Raw genomic sequence first — 24,366 nt, 5'->3', positions numbered from 1 at the left:
GCATTCTCTATATCACTGCTTCTGCTCACGTGAAAGTCCTTTATTTGTCACAGAAACACCATTTTTCAAAATGCGACCTGAAAGACCTTGTTTATAATGCCCTGGGGTATTAGCTTGTGTTTTGATTAGTTTCAGAATCTTTATCAGCTCTCTGGCAGATATCAGCTTCAGTGTTTGGTGAAGATCACCAAATAATACTCCGCAGATGGTATGTTATCCATTTTGTGTTTCCTGTACCTTTGAAATGCTCTGCACCTTGTGATGAGAAAGATGACACACACAGAGGTTTGGGGAAGCTGGAACTCCGTGTCCCTGCCCACAGATTGTCACTTGGAAAATAAATCATTTGCTCTTGAACATGATGTAATTTTCTGCAGTTAATGTCATACCTTGTTGCAACCCAGTTGAAATAGTGTGTTGTTAATTAGTGCAGTAGCATACAGACGGAAGTTAGCACATTATTTTTTTGTTATTGTAAGACAAATGTTATTTTTACACTGAGTCTTTCCACCTGACATTTACATACCCATTATGTAAAACAGTCACATTACATTGCATTTTCTCCCCGCCTTCTTTTAAACATCTATGAGTGTGATTTCCAAACTGTTTAAGCTTACTGAAATTGGATCTTACTATGGAATGAAATTTTCAGCAGAATAGACTTATCCTTTTATGACATCAGAATAATGGATAATATTCACCTTGTAGGTAGTGAAGTAGGTGTTCACCTACTTGTGTGTCAACTGTCTACCACTGTTAGAACAAGGGAATTTGGCTAGACAGACCTTTGCTCTGATCCAGCACAACACAATATATATGTACATAATGTATGTACACTTGCATAATGTTTATGTATAATGTGTATGTATATAGGTGTGTACGTATCCATCTATCTATCATCTATCTGTCTTTATCTATCTAAAAATCTTTTGCTGAGTCTTTTGCCTACCAAGGGAAGACACTTGCTTTGCTTTTCTCCCTAACTAGTAGTAAAATTACAAAATGAACTGGACAAAATAAAAAAAAATACACAACTCAAAACGAAACACATGCCACTCTTCCCAAAGTGACAGTGACTTTGGAAGATGATTTGACTCTAACTCTCTGAAAGTTGTGTTTGAGATTCATGCTCTTTAGGCAGATGGCCTTATTTATTTTTCTCCAGTGCAAGGTGAAGTTTTATTGTATTCACTGTACACATTTTATACACAAAAATAGTACTTCTGCACAGTATGTAAAGAGAGTATTGCAAGTTTTATAAGCTAGTCATCTGGTCAAGATTTAGTTATGTGGTGATCCATGTCAGTTTGTTCTCTTTGAATGGCTTAAGATCCGTGGCAATGAAGGCAAATGTCATGCTAAAGGTATATGTACTACCTTCCGGTTACTTTTAAAAAACTAAATGCAGCAAAACACTAATCTTTTACCAACTCACATAAGTGTAAAAAATTCATTCAGATAAAAATAATTAGATAATCAGTGCTTTACTGCATTTGCTCTTTTTGGGAGAGCAGCCTCTCTTCTGTTTCTGTAACTTCTGTTAACTTTTAGTCCTATTATATGCAACTTTCCTCCAAAAAAGTATAAGGAGAAAGCATGAACTGATCCTATTAACACGTTGTAAATCATTTGTATAAGAAATCTAACTTTAAAGCAGATACTGAAGTCAGAATTTTGTCTAAAACTTCAGCATCCTTTCTGTCTGCCTACATACGTTGTGTGCCGTTCTCGCATGTCTTCCTCTTCAGGTGTATGAAACCTTCTCCAGTTTTAGGAACCTGTTAATGGCAAGGGTAACTGCATCCTTTCTGGTCGATACTTTTTATCGAGGTAAGATAATTTCAAAGTTCAGTGGAGAGAGCGAATTTTTCTTTTCTGGCACAAGGGAAGCTTTAAGAATTGTTAACCTGGGGGGTCCTCTTTAGATGATATGGCAGATAAAATGTGGCAATTGTTCCAACTCCTGTGCTTCAATAGCCTGGAGAACAAGTAAACAGCTTTAAAAACTCCATCCAGACCTTTCACAGAGAGCTCTATGGTCGCTCCTGCTCAGGTTGCTCTTAATTTATGACTGCGTGTTAAAGGGTTAGAAAGATGTCAGCAAGATGACGGGATCAGACAGTGGTACAGCTCAGATTAATGCTTGGTTTGGATTCTTGAACAGCTTTGTATCCCTTGAATGTTGCCCTAGAAAACAGTCCAACTTGCAAGGTTTAAAAAAGAAAGGAAAAAGTGTTATCAAATTGACCTGTTATCATACATAGGATAAAACTTTCTTAAAGTGAACTAATTACTGTGAAGCTTGCATATGGTTTTGTAAAACAAGCTTTACCATTGTGTCAAAGAAGACAAAATATAGATAAGTTAAAAAAAATATATCTTCAGTTCTTGTGATTTAATCTCACTTAAGCCTCTTGGCCCACCTTTTACTTCCAAGTTTCTCTAGCAATGAATTTATTTCTTTGGAGGCACATAACAAAACAGATCTTTAGTTTTGATTTTCAATAATTTTCAGTGGTACTGTGCACATAGTGTTTTTCCCTTGAGGATAGTTTTATATTGAAGTTTAATATCCTGCAGTTTTTTTGGTTTTTGTTGTTTTTTTTTTAAAAAAAGTCTATTTAAAACTCAGGCTTGGGAGTGTGCTGGTTAAGTGTGACATTCACAAGCTGTTTTGCAGTTATGAAAAATGCATGAGAACATAACCCACACAGCTTCTATAAGAATAGTCAGGTGATTCGCAGTGTACTTTTCCATTAAAGCTTTCTTTACTACAAAGATTTTGAAAATTTCTGAGAAAGAGAGGTATTCACATGGCAAGGTAGTGCAAGGACTCATACTGCACGATCTTGTATTAAACCTGTTATCTCCCCTACAGTCTGTATCAATGAAATGGTGATTTGAAATGACCTGGTCAGAAAAGACAGTTTCCTCTCATTTCTCTTCCTCTCTGTTATTTTTAATCCTTTCATGTCAGTTTGAAATACTAGGGGCTTCTATTTCTGTATTCATCATTTTGGCATGCTCTTTCTATCCTTGTTACTATGATCTGTATTTCCTTAACCAGAGGGAAAAAATATCTAATCTTGGTTACTGTAAGCTGTGCTGCTAAAGATGCTCACTTACCGTGCTTAGTGGTGCTCTTAGACTAATCTTGCACTGGGAAAAATGTAGTCTACTAACAATAAAAATACCTTAATGGAAACTATTTTCAAGGAAGGTGAAGCATAAAGGCAAGCAAATAAAACTCCCAGTGGGTTTCCTGAAGGGAAAGATGTGTACTGTCCTGCGCTCCAGTTGCCAGTGTCCTCTTGGGGATAACATGATCCACCACAACCTGTGCTGACTTTCACAGCGACTTGGAACTATATTCAGTTCTTCAAAGGCATGAGGACCTTTAATCCCTTCTGTTTTAGTAATCCATCTATCTTTCTGATTTGAATTCTCTGGAAGATTTCTCTCTAGCATGAAAATTCACTTTCCAGTAGTACCAATTTCTTGCTGACTGGTTGTTTACTGCCTATTTAACTTTCTGCCTATTAAATAGTTCAATCTTGGTCACACATGCACCTCTGTTTAATTTTTTTCTTAGCTTTGAAAGTTCTTTTTTGTAGCAAACACAAAGCTCTAACACTGAGCAACACTTTACGCCTCAGTAGTCCCAGTGATGTTCAAGATATATGAGTCTCTGTGGCCATAGGGAAGAGATCTCCCTTTGGCTTATATCCAAAAAGTCATGATCAAAATTTTCATAGAAAAGATTTGAAGGCTTTAATTAACTTAAAAAAAAATAAATTAATACATTCAGTAAATAACCAGTTTGCAGAGATGGCATAGATTGTCCTTTTATCACAGTCATATTATGTTGTGACATATTTTGGTCGACAGCTGGCTATATAGGAGGCAGCAGTGTGCCCAGGTGGCCAAGAAGGCCAATAGCATCCTGGCCTGTATCAGAAATGGTGTGGCCAGCAGGACTATGGAAGTGATTGTCCCCCTGTACTCTGCACTGGTGAGGCCCCACCTCGAATACTGTGTTCAGTTTTAGGGAACCTAACTACAAGAAAGACATTGAGGTGCTGAAGCATATCCAGAGAAGGGCAACGAAGCTGGTCTGGAGCAGAAGTCTTATGAGGAGTGGCTGAGGGAACTGGGGTTGTTTAGCCTGGAGAAAAGGAGGCCGAGGGGAGACCTTGTCGCTGTCTACAACTACCTGAAAGGAGGTTGTAGTGAGGTGGGGGGTCAATCTCTTCGCCCAAGTAATAAGCAATAAGACAAGAGGAAGCAGCCTCAAGTTGTGCCAGGGGAGGTTTGGGTTGGATAATAGAAAATATTGGAGGTGTTGAAAAGACGGGTAGACGTGGTGCTGAGGGACATGGCTTAGTGGTGGTTTTGGCAGTGTTCGGTTGATGGTTGGACATGATGATCGTAAAGGTCCTTTCCAACTTCAATGTTTCTATGATTCCATGACCAGACCACAGAGCCATGTCTCTAGTCGATCCCAAGGGGTAGCTGGCGTGGACACTGCGAGAGCGAGTCGCACAGCTCCTCTGGGCTCCAGCAGCCAGAGGTAAGAGATTATTTTGTCCTTTAAGGGAAATGCTTGCCGGCTGCCACTGAGGTGACTGCCTCATACAGGTTTATGGTACGCCTTCCTGGCCTGACCTGCGTGGTCAGGTGGAATTTGCTGGGGTGAGAGCTTGTATGAATGCTCGACATTGGTCAGGTGAGGCTTCGGGCTGAAATGTTTGGTGACTTCTGTATAAATGTGAGGGGAGATGTGCACCTTAAAGGTCACAGGAGCTGCCAAGTAGATCCAGGCAGCTTTGTTGTGGTTATTTCCCTCTGAAGTCCTGGCAAGGCAGAGATATTCAGCTGAATATTCTTCACCAAAAGGGTTGTTAAGCACTGGAAGAGGCTGCCCAGGGCAGTGGTTGAGTCACCATCCCTGGAGGGATTGAAAAGATGTGTAGATGTGCTGCTGACGGACATGGTTTAGTGGTGGTTTTGTGAGTGTTAAGTTGATGGTTGGACTCAGTGATCTTAAAGGTCTTTTCCAACCTAAATGTTTCTATGATTCTATGTTGGTGTTTTAGAGGGTTAAAAAGCAGTGAGGAGGAGTAAGAAGAAAGGAAAATTAATCATGGTAGAAGTATTGTAATGTTAGATCTTCAAAAAGTAACTTTGAACAAACATTTATCAAAATTAGCTGAAATGAGGCTAAAATTAGTATTCTCTTCTGTTGAGAAATCTTGTCTGGGTCAAATTGGAGGATTGCACCAGCTTTATAAAATACAAGGGAACTTCTTGTGAGTCTGCTGCTTGTGAGGTATCTCAGTGGCTGATGCAAGCACTGTGTATCTGATGTGCTCTGGATATCTCTCACTTGCTATGTGTATTTCAGTCAACCACATCCTATGCAGAATATGGGACTCTTGACTAAACAAACACAAATGTCCATGTATAAGTATTCCCATGTATTTTACTGGAAGGAATAAAATAATTTAAAGGAAGAAATTATACTTAGAAGTGAATTTTCTATATTTTATTTTAATATTGGCATTTGTTAAAAAATACTGGTACCATAATCTGCTGTAACAAGGCATATTTTTTTAACAGAAAAGGTTGAAAAGGTAAACCAATGTGGAGAAATCTGAACAACAAAATTCCTGGCCACGAAGCTGAAAAAATAACTGTATGAAAGGGGGAGTGCAATAACAAAGTAAAGTAGGCTGAAATGGTTATAATTTTCAGCAGTCACATGGAAATTCAAATGATTTAGATCCTTTCCATAGCCTATGGATCTATTTAGATCCCTTTAAGCTTAAAACTTATTTTTTGGACAGTTTCATATTTTTGCATTATCTCAGTCAATCTTCACCTCCTTTATAATCCAGAAATAAAAGGAAAGGGAAGAAGTATCTGAGCTTCTTACCATGACTCTTTGCAAGCAATTTGTAATTGTAAGTTTGAATTAATGTGTGCGACTTCATTTAAGAAAAAATTGAGAATGGTCGGAAATAGTAAGTTTGTTCCTTTGTTTTCAAAAGTAATTGCATGTGCTGAGTGAGATCTGTCTGGTGTTTCATTAAAAAATGTCATGCAAATTAGTTTACAAAGTCTTCTGCTGAAAATTTCTTTCTGCTCAGAATTTATTTAAATTTTTTTGGTAAAAGCTTCTGAAGTGCTTTTCTACACCAGATACCTTCAAAAATTGTAAGCCTTTTAAGATTACAAATGCAAGGAAAAGTAATGTCTGTTTTCACAAAGGGAGATCTAATAGTGTGAGAACATGGGCAATCCCATCGAGTGATCCAGTTGGAAGAGCTGAGCTCCATCCCGGAGGTGCTGTAACCAGGAAAGAGGAGGGTATCAGCCACCTGGTTTTGCTGCGTAATGGGACAGGTGGTGGCTGATGGCTTGGGTTACTGGTTGTTTTCTGGTTGTTTCTGGTCGGCTCTCACCTAGCATGAGCAGGCATCGGACAAGTGATTTGGGCTGCTTGGGGAGGGTGTGAGGTCAGCCTTGCTGCTGCAGAGCTGAGCCCTGGGGCACTGCGTGGGCTTGGCCCTGAGGACAAAACAGTTGAAACCAGCACCTCTTTTGTATGGTTGGGAGTGAGCTCTCCTCTCGGTCCCGCCAAGGCGAGCTATTAACGTTTTGCCCGTTCTCTGTGAGGATGCAGCAACTTCCAGCAGGCGAATAAGTCAAAAGGCATGACCTTAAATCCCTGCTTCTGGCAGCCAGGGTATGGAGAAATGAGCTTGAGGTTGTCGGAGTAATTACTGTTGATCATTTACTGTGTGGTAATGGATTAAAGGCATCCTGTTTCCTATCAAGATCTTAAGGCATTACAAGTTGTTGTGACCTTTATGTTATGGTTTCCAGCGGTATAAAATAAAAGTAAATCTCAGTGTGAAAATAGCAATGAATGTGAAACACATGTATAAAGCCTGTCCTTTTTCTTCCTCACTGTATGAGGAAATCAACAGTGAACTATTCACTGTTAACTGGGGCAGCTTTTCCACTCCAAACAAAGCTACTCACTGTGTGTTCACTGCAGCCTGCAATTTGGGAAATACTTTGCTATCCCTCTTCATTATATGGGAGACACTGAAACATCTAAACACTTTTTTTCTATAGTTTTATAATGTTGCATTCATCCATAATTGGATACTTAAATTAGAAGGCTCCCTGAATAAATATTTTAGTCACCTCTATTAGGGACATCTGTAATAAAACTGTGATTTTTATTTTTTTTTAAATCGTTTATAACCAGGCAGAATGTCTTTTTAGGCACAGATTGGGAGCCGAGAATATTACTGCCTTATCTATAATGAAGTGATACAAATAATGTAAGAGGAAAAAGATCTGAGACTTCCCATATGATGTATCTGCCTCAGTTTATTCATATTTAGGAATGGGATAGCAAAATAATAAGTTGTTCTGTGTATTGGAGGGAGATGAAAAGGCTCAATTTTGCAAACATATATCCTGTGTATATCCTGATACCAGTCAGTAGAAAGCCGGGGTGTTAGTCTCAAAAAGGGGATATATGCCAAAGTGCCAGAATTATGGCTTAGGACAAACGTAGTGTAGTTAAGTAAAGACAGTTTTGTTTGTTGTTTTTTTTTTTATTTATTTTCTGGCTAATGGTAAAATGAGTGTAGTGGAGAGGTAGCAGGTACGAAGTCATCTTACCTGGGATGCTCTAGTCTGTTTAAATAGAAGTAATTTCTAGGCTCCATTGATTTAAAACTTTTGACCATGGTTTTAAAGGAATTTACGCAGAAATGTGTCCTGTATTGCAATGTTTGTCTCCTTTCAAAAAAAATGAATCTTGAGAACTCTTTGTAAATCGGGCATAAAACCTTAAAATGTGAGTGTACACTGAATGCAGCTGTGCCAACGGCAGCTGCAGTCAGTTTTTTGCAGTGTCCTTCTGGTCTTGGGGGAAAAAAATAAAAAGCCCTTTTCTTCCAGACAACTGGAAAATGGGGAAATTTGGGAAAACAGGATGCGCTTCAAAAAACTCAAACCCAAGAACTTGATTGGATAGTTTTAATGTCAGGTGAATTTCTGGTTTTGCAGTGTTGCGGTATACTCTGTTAAGGCTGCGTAAAAGTGGGGCCAGTACCAGTCTGTCGCAAAGGCCAGCTGAGCTATCTGGCCTTTTGAGCAAGAGTCATCGCTTAGCTTGGTACAGTTTTAGACCCCTCAGTTAGGTTGCAGGTATTAAGGCTATAGGACTTTATTCAGCTATGCTGCATACACATGCCCTTAAAAGTATGGTGTGAGTATATCTGCAATCTGAAGACTGTAAACATAATTCAGAATCAAGGTATTCTCATTAAATTCATGTAGTATTTTGACCACTATCTGAAAAATGGTTGATGTACCGGGACAGTGACTACTGAGAGCAATATTTTTGGATGGGCTTTAGTCTGGAAAAAAAAAATAAATAAATTAAGCAGCTCTTTTAATCTGATTTTGTAGGGCAGATTAAGACTGCTGCTTAGATCTCGTAACAAAGATAAGTTGTTAATGATCTTTTTCCCCTGTATGAAGTGATATATGTCAAAAATAAAACAGAAACGTCTCTTTGATTAAGAACAAAATCCTTTTGATAGTTCCAGTGATGTAAGTGTATCGTTGAAATCAGCAACCACCATCTGGGGTGTTGAGTGAAGTTTTATTTGAGTAGCCTGTTATATTGTTTCATTAGGTCTACTATTAATTTTTTGTTTTTATTGTTGGCTGCTGAAAACATGCAGGTCTATGAGTTTTGATAATGACGTTTGATCTCTAAAGGCTGAATCAAAGCAGTTAATGTTGTGGGTGCAATACATGCTGAAAGGTCATCTTTTTTGTTTTGTTTTGTTTAGCCTACAAGCCCCAAGTTTGGAAAAGCAGACTCATATGAAAAACTGGAAAAACTAGGGGAAGGGTCCTATGCTACAGTATACAAAGGGAAAAGCAAGTAAGTGGTTGTTTTTTTCATTTAATTATGTGTGTAAATGAAGATAAGCAGAAAGTATTAACTGATGTTTCTTCACCTGTACACAGATGCCTACGAATGAACGCAAAGTGCTTTAGTGAAAGAGGCTAAGACCATATTGCATAGGTAACATATTACCTTCACATCAGAACAGGATGAGATCCCGTCTTGGTAATCTGATGTTTTGGTTGTACTTTAATATGGTACTACTTTCTCAATATCCATACCAAATTAATTTTTAGGGGTAAAAGCACAACATGCTGCCAAGTAGATTTTTCTGATGTTCTGAGAGCAATGCTGAAGAGATACTATAAGTTGTTAGTCTTTTCTTTATCATTATTTAAAACCTTGAATGAAATAACATGAAGGGAATGACTGGAATTTTGGACCACTGTAAGTTTAGTTTGTTTACAAGAATTTATTTACAAACATTGCAACTACTCTGCCTCAAAATAATCTACTGTATGTATGCCAAATTTTTTTCAGCCACTTTAATGTTATTTGTTGCAACTTTTTTATCCCCAGTGCCCTAAGTGCTTCTATATTGTATAAAATAACTCAGTAAACACATTTAAAATATATTTCTTGAGCTAGTGCTTCAGTTGAGAGTTATCTTTTGTTGAGCAGAGTGTCTTGTGCAAGTTCATATATTTAATCAAGTGTTCATAATCAAATTTTCAATAATAATAAATTAGTTCTGAGACAGGGATCAGGTATGTGCCATATTTTTATTTAAAAACTTTGTCTAGTGACTGATAGATGAGGCAACCGTTCTCAGCCAAGAGAGTATCATGACAGTCATGGGACAGAAAAACTACTGAAACAAAGAAATACGTGTTAACATTTTGCAGGGTCATTAAGTTAGGTAGGTACTGAATTATTTTTTTTCACTGATTATTTATAATAAATCAGAATGGGGGGTGTCCTCATCTCTCAGTAGCTTTGAGATTGATGAGCATAATGACAGCTGATACGAATAAAAACATGTTCTAAATGTAAAAAGTATTTACACATCAGCCATGCTGGTGCATGTATTGTCTTTCACTGGCAGATTTCCTCAAGAAAATGCAGTTATGTTGTGGTGTTAATGGTTCAGTTACACATCACCATAAGTTCCAGACATTATACATATGTAAGCTTTTTATTGGGGTCTATGTAATATGAGAAAACCATCTAGATTTCAGCTTATGCCTTATTACTAAAACCCTTTAAAAATCACAGTGCATATCTGGTGATAGTTATCCTATATGCCTTGGCTTTCAATAAGATTGAACTAAGGCAGCAGGGCTGCTAGATGTCCCGTCAACCAGTGGAACAGTCTGAAAGTTAAAAACAAAGCAAAGCACTTCCCTGAAGCTATTTCATTCAGTGGTGATTTGTGAACGTGTTACGAAACATAGATTTGTTAGAAATTCATTTGTTTTAGTAGAGCTGACTACAGATCTGTAAGAAATACTTAAATGATTTTAATAGTAATTGAATAATAAATTCAAATTACTGGACTCTCCGCATTCTCCATTACAAATAGCAAGCGCTGAATAAGTAGTGTGAATTATAACAATTATATATAACTTTATTCAACTGCTTTATAACATCTTTTGCAAGGTCTTTAAAATTTATTTTGAAAAAAGTGTGCATAACTTGAATGTGGATAAGAATGTATATGCAGAGAATATTCTTAAAGTTATAGTAATATTCCTTCACCTTCTTAATTTTCATAGAATAATACAATACTTTGGGTTGCAAGGGACCTTTAAAGGTCATCTAGTCCAACCCCCCAGCAATGAGCAGGGACATCTTCAACTAGATCAGGCTGCTCAGAGACCCGTCCAACCTGACCTTGAATGTTTCCAGGGATGGGGCATCGACCACCTCTCTGGGCAACCCATTCCAGTGTTTCACCACCCTCAGCGTAAAAAATTTCTTCCTTATATCTGGTCTAATTCTACCCTCTTTTAGTTTAAAGCCATTCCCCCTTGTCCTGTTGCAACAGGCCCTGCTAAAAAGTTGGTCCCCATCTTTCTTATAAGCCCCCTTTAAGTACTGAAAGGCGGCAATGATGTCTCCCCGGAGCCTTCTCTTCTCCAGGCTGAACAACCCCAACTCTCTCAGCCCGTCCTCGTAGGAGAGTTGTTCCATCCCCCTGATCATTTTTGTAGCCCTCCTCTGGACCTGCTCCAACAGGTCCATGTCTTTCCTGTGCTGAGGGCTGCAGAGCTGGACGTAGTACTCCAGGTGGAGTCTCACGAGAGCGGAGTAGAGGGGGAGAATCGCCTCCCTCGATCTGGTGGCCATGCTTCTTTTGATGCAGCCCAGGATATGGTTGGTTTTCTGTGCAGCGAGCACACATTGTCAGCTCATGTCCAGCTTTCATCCACTTTTACCCCCAAGTCCTTGTCGGCAGGGCTGCTCTCAATCCCTTCATCCCCCAGCCTGTGTTAATACTGGGGGTTGCTCCAACCCAGGTGCAGGACCCTGCACTTGGCCTTGTTGAACCTCATGAGGTTCACCTGGGCCCACTTCTTGAACCTGTCCAGGTATCTATGGATGGCATCCCATCCCTCAGGCGTGTCAACCACACCATTGCGGTTGACACAGAATCCCTTGTTCTCAACCAACTCTTGGTGTTTGCAAACTTGCTGAGGGTAAACCCAATGCCACTGTCTATGTCATTGATGAAGATATTAAACAGTACTGGTCCCAGTACGGACCCCTGAGGGACACCACTTGTCACCAGTCTCCATCTGGACATCGAGCCGTTGACCACTACCCTCTGGATCCGACCATCCAACCAATTCCTCATCCATTGAACAGTCCGTCCATCAAGTCCCTATCTCTCCAATTTAGAGAGAAGGATGTTGTGGGGGACCATGTCAAAGGCCTTACAGAAGTCCAGATAGACAATACCTGTAGCTCTTTTCTTGTCCACTGACATAGTCACTCCATCATAGAAGGCCACTAGGTGGGTCAGGCAGGACCTGCCCTTGATGAAGCCATGCTGGCTGCCTCGAATCACCTTCTTGTCCTCCATGTGCCTTAGCCTAACTTCTAGGAGGATCTGTTCCATAATCTTCCCAGACACAGAGGTGAGACTTTTGTTTGGCTTACTTTTTTTTCCTTGCTAAGTATTGAACAACTCTCATATTACACAGCACCATCCAGGTTCAGTGCCTCCAGTTGAGTCTTTTTTGTCTTGAACTAGAGAAACAGTTGAACTACTTCATATCAGGAGGAGGTTACTGCTTAGGAACAGGGGGAACACTACAGGGGCTGTCTGCTATTTCAAAAGGAGTTGTTGGTTGAGATAATGTGGCCCTGTTACCTCTTCTGTCGCCATGAGAAACTGGGGAATCTCTGGCCTAGATGATATCTCCAAAGAGAGAGCCTCACTGCTACAACACAGCATTGGGGAAGATAAATTGATGGGGAGGGTGGCAAATGGATGGGCCAGCGTTGGCTCCAGCCATTCCATGAGAGCCTAACTTTGCTGCTGCTTTTCTGGCAGATTGGCTCTGACTCTTTATAGCTTTATTTAAAATGATACAGAAAGAGATAAAGAATTTTTTTTTCTCACATCTGGTGCAGTTATATAGGGTGAGACTGTGATATGCACCACTATCTTCCCCTGGCTATAGGCTCAGTGGGAAGAAAAATAAACAAAACAGGTCAAAAAAGGGCTATTTGTTTTGGCATGTGCCCAGTTTTAACTGCTGAAGGATTAAGCCCTCATGGCACACTGCAGAATACAGACGTGACGTGTATGTGGAAAAGACGGTAATACTTGAACAGCTAGTGTGTTTTGTTCATAATGTTTGAGAATCCCTTATTCTCAACCAACTCTAATGTTTGGCTTTCTCATTTTGCCAAAATGTTTGAGATGTCCTTAACTGTAGTTGAAGATGGACAATTTAGGATCAGATTGAGCTGTTTCGCATGATGCTTTGTACTCAGAATTACTGTGCTTAATATTTATCACCAGCTGCATCTGGCAAGTAATGGAGTTTGGGTTTTTTTTAATGCATTTCCTGAGATATATTTCAGCTTTTAAAATTATTTCCCCTGCTGATCCTTACGATGGAATAAAAAATTTGTGATCTTAGCTTACTAATTGGAAGGGCTAACAGATACATACCTGCCTCCAAAGATGCAAAATCAGCCACTCCTTTCCTAAAATTTAAAGTGATGTGTGCAGTAACTTGCTTTCAGGGGAAGTCTGGCTTTTTACAACTTGTAGCAGGATCAGTGGTGCCAAGCCCTTGACTTGCTATCAAACACATTAATTTTCTGTCTATTTGAGTATTTGTGGTAGTATCCCAGGAAAGTGAAACAAAGTGGGCTAATACCTCTTACTGGATGATGGATTTCTCTTTTTGTAGCCAGGTAAAAATGATTCCCTGGAGTGAGGAAGCAGCAGAGTGAACGGGACTGCGTTACTGAGGAAAGTGAAACAGTATTCCCTTAGGCTGGGCTTTTTTGTTTATTGGAGAAATAGGCAAGCAGCTGTTTGTTTCTGGCCGACGGTTGCATCAATAGGCAAATCTATTTGATTTCCTGTGTTGCACATCAGGCGTGCGTAATGAAACTCATCTTGGCATGTTCATTTTCTACTTTCGTTCAGGTTAGATTCTCACATGTTATTTTGTTGTATAAGATCCCAAGAGGCTGCTTACTGCATTAAATTCAGATCCCTTTGAAGTGATTTCTGCTTTTTTTTAATGTAAAATTGTTGAGAAGTAGGCCTAGCAATTTACTGATAACGCTCTAAAAAATGATGCAGGTTCCATTTACTCTGTGTTTGGCTAACTCCTTGAACATTTGCGATACAGTAGGTGCAAAGCAATAGGTGGTTTTTGAATTCCTGTATCATTTCATTGCGCAGTTGAGCTGAAGAAGCGCTCTCTGAATCGACGGGTATATCTTCTCGCTGCCGTTGACCTTCTTCCCTCTTGAGCTTGATTATAAATTCACCTGAATGTACAGCAATGCGATCTGGCTTGATCTGTGGCGCATAAGTGTTGATGTGAGTTATGGGAGTCTGGAGACGAAGCTGGTGACAGCACAGGGGAGCTGCTGCCAACCAGAGCCCCTTACAAAGCAGTGCGGAGGCCTTGCATCCCCGCGCTGGGAGCTCTGCATATTGCACTTAAGGGAAAAACCTGTGCTTTTGGCAATATTATGAGTTGGCATGGTTTCCGTCCTCTCCTCCCACTGTGTTCAATTGCCCTTCAAGGCAAAGAATTAAAAAAGATTACCTCGGTTAAAGCGACGTGATCTGTGACTGCTGCTTGCACAGCATGCGTCTGTTTTGAGAGGGAAGCCAATGGTATCTCCACAGCTTCTGCACTGCTGTGATCTCAATCTGCTTCTTGCTTATCCATATGATTTTTAGTGTACCTTAACTTTTTTGGCACCTTTACTAAGTTGCATGTGCTCTAAGTATTGTAAAAATGTGTAGAATTTGTAACAGAAAGCTCAATCAACACTTTTTTTTGGCCTAATTTCCCTACCACAAAATTACATCATTTCAATTTATCACTAATAACAGGCTTGTCCTAATAAATTCTGGTCCCTATCCCTTTTAACTATTAATATGAGAAATTAGTAGAGTACTGAGGAGAGCACAGGAGAAGCTGATACTGTCAGTGAGAGCTTGAAGGCTGCAGAGGTGTAGGGCAGTCCTTCAGTAGAGGTACCTCTCCCGTTTCTGTTCGAAATCTGAATTTTTTGTGTTTAAGGTGATTCCAACATGTACCCAAAGTTGAAGGGTATTTTTTCAGGTAGCCAGGGCATTTTATGTCTGTCAAAGGTAATACCTTTTACTATTCACCTGGAAATCAATAGGAATTTAGAGGTACAAAGAGCGGATCTTAGAGAGAAATCATGCTCGGGGATAGGCACCATGCTCTGCACCAGCTACGGTTTCCACATGGTGTTATTTTTGGAGCAGCAGGGAATATTTGAATGATCAGTGGGAACTACCTGTATTTGTTGCTGGCATGATGTATTGTCGTATGCTTTATGAATATATAGCTGACCATCATGTTTCATTTATATGTTTGTGGATGGCTGCTAGCAAGAAAAAGGATGACTTAAGTATTTTGATTTTTGTATTTATGACGCTGAAACCTTTGCTGAGGATGACTGACAGGCTTGATTGCTGTTCTGACTTTTTTTTTGAGATGCAGAATTTCTTTTAGTTGTCATGAAACCTCCATGACTCTTTCATTGCCCTGTCTTTTGTTTTATGTGCAAGTGCCATAGGCTTCGGATGGCCTGAAGAACTTGCCATGGTTTTGTTTGTCATTCTGTTGCTTTTTAGTCATTCTCCCAGCTTTACTCCATGCCCATCTGAGGGGTTGTGTTCACATGCTCCCTGATATGTTTCATGTGCAACAGTCCAGTTCACAGGTAGTATTTTTTTCACATTTTGGCCAATTTATTTAGCCTGAATATTTCAAAATTGCTCTGGTTCGTGTTGCCTTAGTGACCTAAACTTTCTAAAGCTTTTATTTCTTGGAAATTGTTTGAAATCAGTGTTCATCTACAAATTAAACTCTTTTCATCTGGGGGTACCAGATGGCTGGAATAGGAATATATATTAATGGATTACGAAAAGGCACTTTATGGTTATCTACTAGAGTTTCCTTTCTTTTTTTCTTCTTTTTTCTCCCCTCATTTTTTTTAACTGATGTGCTTATCTGATTTTTGTAGGCTGCTTTTTACTATATATTTTAATGTCATGACGTGCTTTTATAAACTGTTTACATAGATGTTTTTAAAAAAATCTCTAGTGTTGTAAATCTCTAATAAAAACAATAACTTTGATTTGGACTAGGTGAAAACCTAATGTTAACTAAATGTTGAACTAAAATGCCAAATGGTAGAAAAAAATTTCTTAAGGTAGTGTAAGTACTGAAATAAGTTACTAAGGTTCTAACTAGGAGATGAATTATTGACTATATTGATCACTTACTGAGTGAATTTCTCAGTGTTTAAAAGAAATATTTGAAGATTTTTCCTATGTCGTTGTATATATAGAGAACATTGCACTATATATGCTGTGCTTCAACCTGCAAAGCAGTTTACAGAGGTGATTTAGCGTTATTATCTCTTGTGGCAGGGGATGAAAATGAGGAAAGAAAAGCTATTATACTACTTACCCAGGATTGCACAGGAAAATGTGGTAGAAAAACTAGGATAGAACATAATTATATTGGATACAAGTGCTGAAAGTTACTTGATAGTAATTTATTGGCACTGACACGTATATGCACGATTGGAATGGTAGAGCAAATGCTGAAGTAATTTGCCAACTAAATGCCCTTTTGCACCAATGTATTTTCTAGTTAGCCGGGGAACGGCATCTTGCAGAAGATCCCCTGTGACTGTCAGTATGCAGAGTTATAAGAGGCCACTTTACATATAAGCGATACCACTATGTTTGTCTTCAACTTATCATTGTATGAAAATCAGGGTTTTTTATATGAACATCAGTGGGGCCCAAAGAGATGAGAGGCATATGGAGGAGAACCGGTGCTGCGCATCGCTCTCCCTGTTGCCAGTCCCAAGTGGTTTGCTTCCAGCAGGTGTGGGCCAAGTGCAGCCCCTGTGCTTAGATGAGCAGCTGAGTAGTTTGAACTGAATGATGTGGGCTGGGAGGTAGGGACGAGGGACCTGGAGGTGAATGCTCTGATGCTGCTTACCTGCTCCTGTTCAAGTGAGGGCTGCCACTTGAAGCAGTGCTGCCTTAAGTCCTGTGAAAAACAGGATCCCCGAGTTCCAGTGACAACACTAATTAATGATTTAAATCCTTCATCTCTCTCAGAACTCTTTGATCTTCTATTTTTCAGCCCTAATAAATGTCAGCATTATGAAGTATCTTTAATCCGCTGGCTTCTTCTAAAACAAGGTAACTTTTGTTTAAGATGGAGGTTAAAAGATGGTGGAAGTCAAAAAGAGAAATTGAGGGGCCATGTTAGTCCCTTGAGTATTTGCACTATAGGGCTTTAGCAGGACTGTAAGTAGGGTTTGGTTTTTTTGTAAACTACAAACATTAGTCCTTTTCAGTAAGATAAATATAATATAAGCCATGTTTACACTGAACTGTCTTTTATGATAATGATTAAAAGAAGTGTTTCCCTCAATGTGGAATTAGTTACTCGTTGGTAGAATAATCAGAGGTGACTAAACCTACAGTGAATTTGCTTCTGTCAGGTTTCTTCAAAGGAAGATTCTGGCAGAGCCTGGTTTCGTTAGGTCACCACGTCTGTTTGGGGTTTTAGACATCTGTTTGTGACATTAATATCACTACAGAGTAGATCTAATTAGATATTCTCAGGGTTTGATCATCAAACTTTGAGCTTTTTGTGTAAATGAATATTTAACAATTGAGAGTTACTTCTCTTCATAAAAATTAGTTTCTTGAAATGTATATCACAAATAAGAGCATCATTCCAAAACCATCTACTGATTTTTTCTTTGCAGAAATGTTCCCAAGCTTAGCACTTGCTCGAGTTATGAACTCAGCCTCAACTCCAGCCAGTGGTAAAACTCTGTATTAAATAAACAGACTGAAATCAGAGTGGCAGATTTTATGTTAAGTGACTCTTTTAAATGTGTTATGTTTAGAACATTTATTGCATCTAAATATAACTGAAGAACTTGAGAAAATAATGTTATTGTACTCTTTTGTTCCCTATGTGGCGTCGTCAGCATTATCCCCAGTGAAGCCAATTAAGTCATCAGTTACTTTATATTCATCAGTATTACATGTTGTTAATGATGCATTAAAGCATTAAATAATTTCTAATCTTCTCTACTTTCTCATAAATGGTCATTTTTAAAAATGTGTTTATTTTGGTAATGCTGATATGTGCTGTTTTAGAAAAGGCAGAATGACACATTATATTAGAATTTTTTGTAATATTTGGCTCATTTGTATTTTTTATAATATACAGAATTTAACTATATGCCACATAAAACAATTTGGACTCATTTTTCTCATGCCTACATTGCATATGAAATCAGGACTCTATTAGAAGAGATTACATAACACTCAAATACTGAATTTCCATAAATTGGAAAACTGTCCATCAGCTGCTGGTGATCTGCCTAGAGTAAAGTAGCTTTGTGTGATAGTCAGAGAAGCTTCAGGATTTCTGTCCTTTCTCTGAAGATTTTTGGATGAGAGAGAGAAAGAAAGAAAAAGCGAATTAGTTTAGGAAGGAAGGCAGCTTGTAAGTTAGAAGATAGGAGTTTTATAATCAATATTGTCCTTAATAGAGACTAATGAGGCAGTTGACAGGATGGACATAAGATGATAGGTGGAATCCTTGACCCAGTTAAGTGTATTGTTTTGAGAAGCTGTGAAAGTGTTTACTTTGGACGGTGAGCAAGAGAGGTGGTTTAATGAATCCTAGATGTTAGAAGGGGCAACGGTGCTGCCTTTTCACTGTCTAAAAGGCTGTCTGCCTGTCAGTTTTTCTACTTGTATTTGAAAATAATGAAAATACTGAGCATGCTTTGAAAGTTGTGGAAGACAAATGTGAAGTAATATCTGGGAGGAATTCTGCTAACCTTATCTGATCATTACTGAAGACTGCAAAGACAAGTTCTGATAGGTTGCAGAGGTAATTTTCTCCAAGTCTCTCTTTTTCAATGTTGTTTCTAAGGAAATTGCCACATTATTTTGGCATGTCATCACAAGATTCAGGGCGTAATTTCATGACATAGCTGACTTGATCCCGTGGCTTGTTGCTTCTCAAGAGGTGGTCCCAGTTCTTCTTCTCATATGTTTTCTAGTGGGTTTTACTTTTAAAATGTGAAAAATGCCTACATAATTTTTGAAAATATTATTTAGTTCTTTTGGAAGGGCCAGTCTTCTCCTATTTAAGCTCCCTAAGCAGTCTTGCTGTAGGGTCTAGCAGAAATGAGAGCAAATACAAGACATTGGCGGGAGTGTGTGGCAGGGATTTAGCAGGAGCAAGGCTATACCCTAAGGTAGCCCTTAGCTCATCTCTGCAGCATCATCTAACTGCATCCTGAGATTGCATCAGTGGGAGAATAGCTAAAGGATGTGAATATACACACCTGTCTCTTAATCGATGATAGTTCATCATTTCTCACATCTCCAGATTTATATGCTCCTGTTTATAGAAAATGAGCTGAAAAAAAGAGGTTTTAATGACTGGGTAGTAATTGAGAAAAAGGAGGCTGTTTTAGTCTGGAAGTTATAGATTGATATATTGAAGATAAATAATACTAAAGGGGAAAATGAAATCCCAGAGGAACACTACTTGAGATTAGTTTGATCATTTAGATAGTATTAAGAGTTGCCATGATGTCTATCAAGATGGTGATAGGTATCAATGATGAAGTGGCAGTGATAACTAAATAGCACAGCCCACCTACTGTGTTTAATTGTGAATTCGAAATGAGTTCCATGCTCTTGCTGTTTGTGTTATTTATTGCTCTTACTGAATCAGTGGAATGTAGAACCTCATATTAAAAAGACCATAATCTACACAATGCTGCATGCTATCTGCCTGTCTCTCTGGCAAGAGACTCCGCCATCCCTGTTTCCCTAGTACCTCCTTGGTCTGTTGTATTCTGCATTGCCCTCTCTGAACACAGCATCTGTCCTGCTCTTGATCTGCAAAATGATCTTGCTTATCTTATTTAAATTCCTCCTGCACAGTTATTTAATCTATTGTAAAATCATGAACTTATCCAGGTATCTAACTTATTTACATGTATGTGATAGGTAGGGTGGTATATTGATGGAGGAATTGGAAACTACACACATATATGAACCACATGTCTGTCATCAGTCTTTCTACTTCTGCTTTTATTATAGTTTATTCTCCTGTCTGTGCATGACATATGAAGTTACTTGGGGCAAGGTTTATCTTTTTCTGATGCCAGAAGTACTGTTTAAACCTAAACAAAAATTTATGTAAGGCAGTTATAAGGAAAAATCCAGATAATCCAGTAGGGTTAAGCTGATAATTATCTTTCAGCAGTGACTAGTGGCCTGAGACCTGAACTGGTGCCAGTCTGAAATGTTATGAATAGCTGGAAGGTGATGAGTAAAGTTTCTTAAGTCTCATTCTCAGAGTCATTACGCAGTGCTGTGTATAGGGCTAATGAGATTCTGGCAATTGTAAAAGAAGAATAATCAGAAGAAACAAGATGGTAACAGTCCTGTCACTGTAGTCATCTAACTGCGAAAATTGAAAGCCTGAGGGATAAGATGAATTCAGACCTGGTAGGTGTCTGTATTATCTTGCTTAGAAAAATGAATATATGTAGCACCCAGTACAATACGGAATTGCCTCCATGACTACAGGAGTGTGAAAGGTCCAGTGCTTCCTTGGTCTTTGTGGCTGTAAAGGCTAATTTTGCTTTTAAAGAAAGAAATTGCAGCAACAATAATAATAATAGTATTTTTTGGCAACTGTATTATGCCTTCTCTGTAATCTGTCCTTACTATTGCTTATCACACCTGGCAAGTCTGTTAAAGTTTCAGAATATTAGTTTGCTCTTGAGGGAGGGTAATCTATATCAGTTTTTCTTTCATTCAGGTTTTGTGAGTTTTAATTTGGGTACACTGAACCAACTAGATTTTTTTGCAGGGCCTCGAATGCGGTTCATGTGTGGTGAAATTTTGAACTCTAGAAGTAAAACCAGCCAAATACATCTGAAACTAGAGTGACCTATTGTGAAGCTTCATCCCTTGGAGCACAAAATATTTTCAAAATTATAAATGAGATTCATTATAATATAAAACTAGCCTGGGCCATGTAGTCAAGAATGTACCTTAAGAACAATTCCTCCCTAATGGGAAATGGTCAGAATGACCTAAAAATATTTCCCATCTCAAACTTCCACAGCATTTTGAGGGCGATAGTTATGGGTGTGTTGCAGTGGGAAGGAGGCAATTGGTATAAATATGGGCATACTACAAGTGGGGTGATTGATGAAAATCATATGCCTTTTTCTTTGAACAATTTGGTCAAATAAAGGACAGATACTTTAAATTTTTTACAATGTAATACAAAATACAAATACAAAAATACAGTGTATTTTACAATGCAATACTTCTTAACAAAGCTTCAGTTTAGTGCTGTGATAGAAAGGAAACAGACTGACTCACAGAAAACTAAGATCATTTCTTGGATTGCATCTGAGTGTGAAAATATAAAGTTGACATTATGGAAGCTATGAAGTGTTTCTTACAGTGCTATAAATGAATCACTGGCATTGACAGGAAGAAATTGAATAAGTACATGATGGGAAACAAGTTCTGTTATGAGAAATTCTGTTTCTGCTTTAATTTTGGTTTTTATTTCTCCTTCCCCTCCCCTCTTTTTTTTCCCTTTCAGGGTAAATGGAAAGCTGGTGGCACTGAAGGTGATCAGATTACAAGAAGAGGAAGGAACCCCATTTACCGCTATCAGGGAAGGTATGCAGTCACATTTAATGATTATACATGGGTTTTTTTTTTGTAATTACAATGCATTACTTATTTCTGTGCCATGCTGTAGTGAATAGCTTAAGAATTCAAATTATATGGTTACATTCTCAGTAGGAAGAAACTTTGGTGCTTCAAAAACAAAGCCTCTGGTGTGGGAGGTCTTGTTAAAGAATACAGCTCTGCCTCTGCTTTGGCTCCTCTTAGATTTACTATACAGATGAGTACTTAAGAGCATGTTTAAGGTGGGTGTGAGGAGTCACTCTGGAAGATGAGGGAACTGTGTGAGTTGTGCTTCTTGCCTGCAGGCAGCACCTAAGATGAAGGTAGATGTAATTTTTCATATACCAACAGCATAAAGTGAAGACACGCATTTATTGGTGAAGGCAATCAGAAGATCAGGGAGCAAAAATAAAGGCGTCTTAGAAGCTGTGTGTAGTCTGAGACTAGCTTTTGTTTGTTTTGCCCTCCCCATGGACTCTAACTTGCGTGGCTTGGGAATGACTCTTATCTAGCGCGCTGGGGGATGCCCGTAATGCTTTCTGCTCTGCTCCTTTATCCTTCCTTGTCAGCCTCTCGTGGTCCCTACTGACGCCTGCTTTATCTGAGCCTGCCCGCGTCGAGCTCCTTTGCAGAAATTGCTGGGTGCGCCTGCTCTGCGTGGGCCTTCTCTGGTAGAAGGTACTAAAAATGAGCCTTGGTAGGGAAATAATAAATAACTTACCATCACACCACTGATTCAGACTCAGCTGAAGTTGGTAGTGAACTAGAGACCAGACTCTTGTGTCTTTTGAGGGACTTTTTAAAACTGTGCTGACTATCTTGGCATAATTTCCAAGGTGGGATGAGCCAGGGAGGTACCAGAACATCATCCCTCACAGGGTCCACAGCGTGGCCCTGCGTGGGAGGCATGGGACTTTGTGGCCATCACAGCCGCAGTCCCAGCAGCTGCAGCTCCCTTGTCCCGTGCTCCTGCCTATGTTCCTGCAACATCTGCTGTACGCTGTTTGTCTGTACAATGAGCCCGTTTTGGGGTGGACTGGGCAGTCCATGTTTCATGTGATTGACACCCTGAAGTCAGAAGCCTTTAAAGTACTGTGGGTTTCCATCCCAAGGTTGTGCATTTTAAAGGGGGCTCTTTCACAAAGGAGGGAAAACCGTGGGTGGCCAATTTATGAAAGAATTTCAGCAGTTCTTCTGTACTGCTTTGTTTGAGTAATAATTATTGAATGATCTGACACATTTATGCATAACTATATATATTTTATCTGTGAGCTGTCTGTCCCCGCAGCTGTGCTGCGATAACGAGGTGTGCAGAGGGTTACGAGCACAGCTTTCAATATTTGTAATGCTGAGTTGAAGGCATAACAGCCTATGTTTCAAATATGGTTATTGTTCTCCAGGATTTTAGTTGATGTGGTACTGACTTAATAATAAAATAGTAGATACGGCTTTCTTGTGCCTTTTTAGTGACACTTAAAAGGTTTTTTAATGTGAGCTTGGTCTAGATGAAAGTTTATAGCATTATAACTGTCACATACAGTAGAATGTGTTTTCCTTCATAAATAGTTTGTAGTGTGAGCTCAGTATAACTAAGTATTTGTTAGGAGCAAAAGCAGAGATTTTTCCACTTGATTTTTTTTTTTAAATTATAAAGGCATACTTGTATGAAAGTACTTTTCACACTGTCATTGGAGAAGTTTTCCTTTTAGCCGTGACTACAGAACTGTGGTTGAATCCCGTTGAAATTCTCGTACTTAAATATTAGTAGAACAAAGCTCTTGAGTAGAAAAGCTCTAAAAATTATTAATTAATATATATTTTCTTAAGTATGCAGCATCTCACTGATTTTAATGGAACTATATGCATCTGCTGGATTTCTAAGTATTGATCTAGGCTGGGACTAGATCCAAAGTATATTAGGCTAATGAGAGGGTTTTTTCTCAACTTTTGTAGGTGGGTCAAACTCAGGTTATAGGTTGGTGGTTTGTGGTTTTTTTTGATAAATGTAATCCTGTTCCCTGGGTAGTGGAATTTCATTCAGATCTGTGGGAGCTATTAGTAGAAATACAGTCCTGTATGTTTTACATCATATAGAAGTTTCCATGATGTGTAAGATGGGAAGGGGAAAAAAGTCTGTGTCTAGCTTGGTGTTGGATTTTCTGCTGTTTTGATTTTGTCAGAAACAAATATTAGGGCCAGAAAAGTATGGAAGGCAGTATTAAAACTGTAACTTTCAGAAGGTAATCTCAGTGATGTTGTGCCATACCCCTATTATTTGACAGTAACACTACAGCTGTGGGCATCACTAGCAGGACCCAGGGAAGCTGTTGCTTTCCTCTTAGCAGCACCTAATCCATCTTGGGCATGCTGGGTTCTGTAATGCAGCTGTGGCTGATCTTGGCTACATGGGTGGAAAAAAAAAATAGGAAAAAGAAATGCTTGTATAAGCTCTTGAAGTTATCTGATAAGTTTGAGACGGAATAACAGTAAGAATGGGACACGGCGTTAAGCAGATTTTCTTGATCTCTGTTGGCTTGCTGAAGGCTCCAGCCCTATGATTTAGACCGGGACAATTAGAACAAAGGCAAATACCACTGAAGATGAGATCAACTTCTAATTTCAGTTATCTGAGGAATAGTGTTGCTCTAATCAAAAAATGCATGTATGGTATCATGAGCCAGAGGTCTGTTGGAGGGCGTTTCTTTCCAAAGTCTTTCATAATGGAGAAAGCAGGCAGGTTTTGACCTTGACTCATTTACTTTCTAATTTGCCGTCAATACAAAGCAAATTCAGGTAGAAGTCTATTTTTTTGTGAATTAAAACTACTGTAAGTAAATAGTTTAACATTTCTCATGGCGTCTTGGGTAAAGCAGTGAGAGAAAACAGCATTCCT

The 24,366-nt window shown here is 38.9% G+C and overlaps 1 protein-coding gene across 2 annotated transcripts in view; it reads left to right on the top strand.

Annotated features, from left to right (window-relative positions):
- The window catches only part of CDK14 (cyclin-dependent kinase 14), a 258,218-nt gene that overhangs the window by 21,891 nt on the left and 211,961 nt on the right, over positions 1-24,366 (top strand). For both annotated transcript variants that reach the window (XM_009886196.1, XM_009886197.1), the window contains 2 exons: positions 8,886-8,980; positions 21,382-21,461. In XM_009886196.1, the coding sequence (XP_009884498.1) occupies positions 8,886-8,980; positions 21,382-21,461 (175 nt within the window). The remainder of the gene's footprint in view (positions 1-8,885; positions 8,981-21,381; positions 21,462-24,366) is intronic.

The sequence above is a fragment of the Charadrius vociferus genome, unplaced genomic scaffold, assembly GCF_000708025.1.
Source record: "Charadrius vociferus isolate BGI_N301 unplaced genomic scaffold, ASM70802v2 scaffold855, whole genome shotgun sequence".
NCBI lineage: Eukaryota > Metazoa > Chordata > Aves > Charadriiformes > Charadriidae > Charadrius > Charadrius vociferus.
This window is presented reverse-complemented; position numbering and strand designations above follow the sequence as displayed.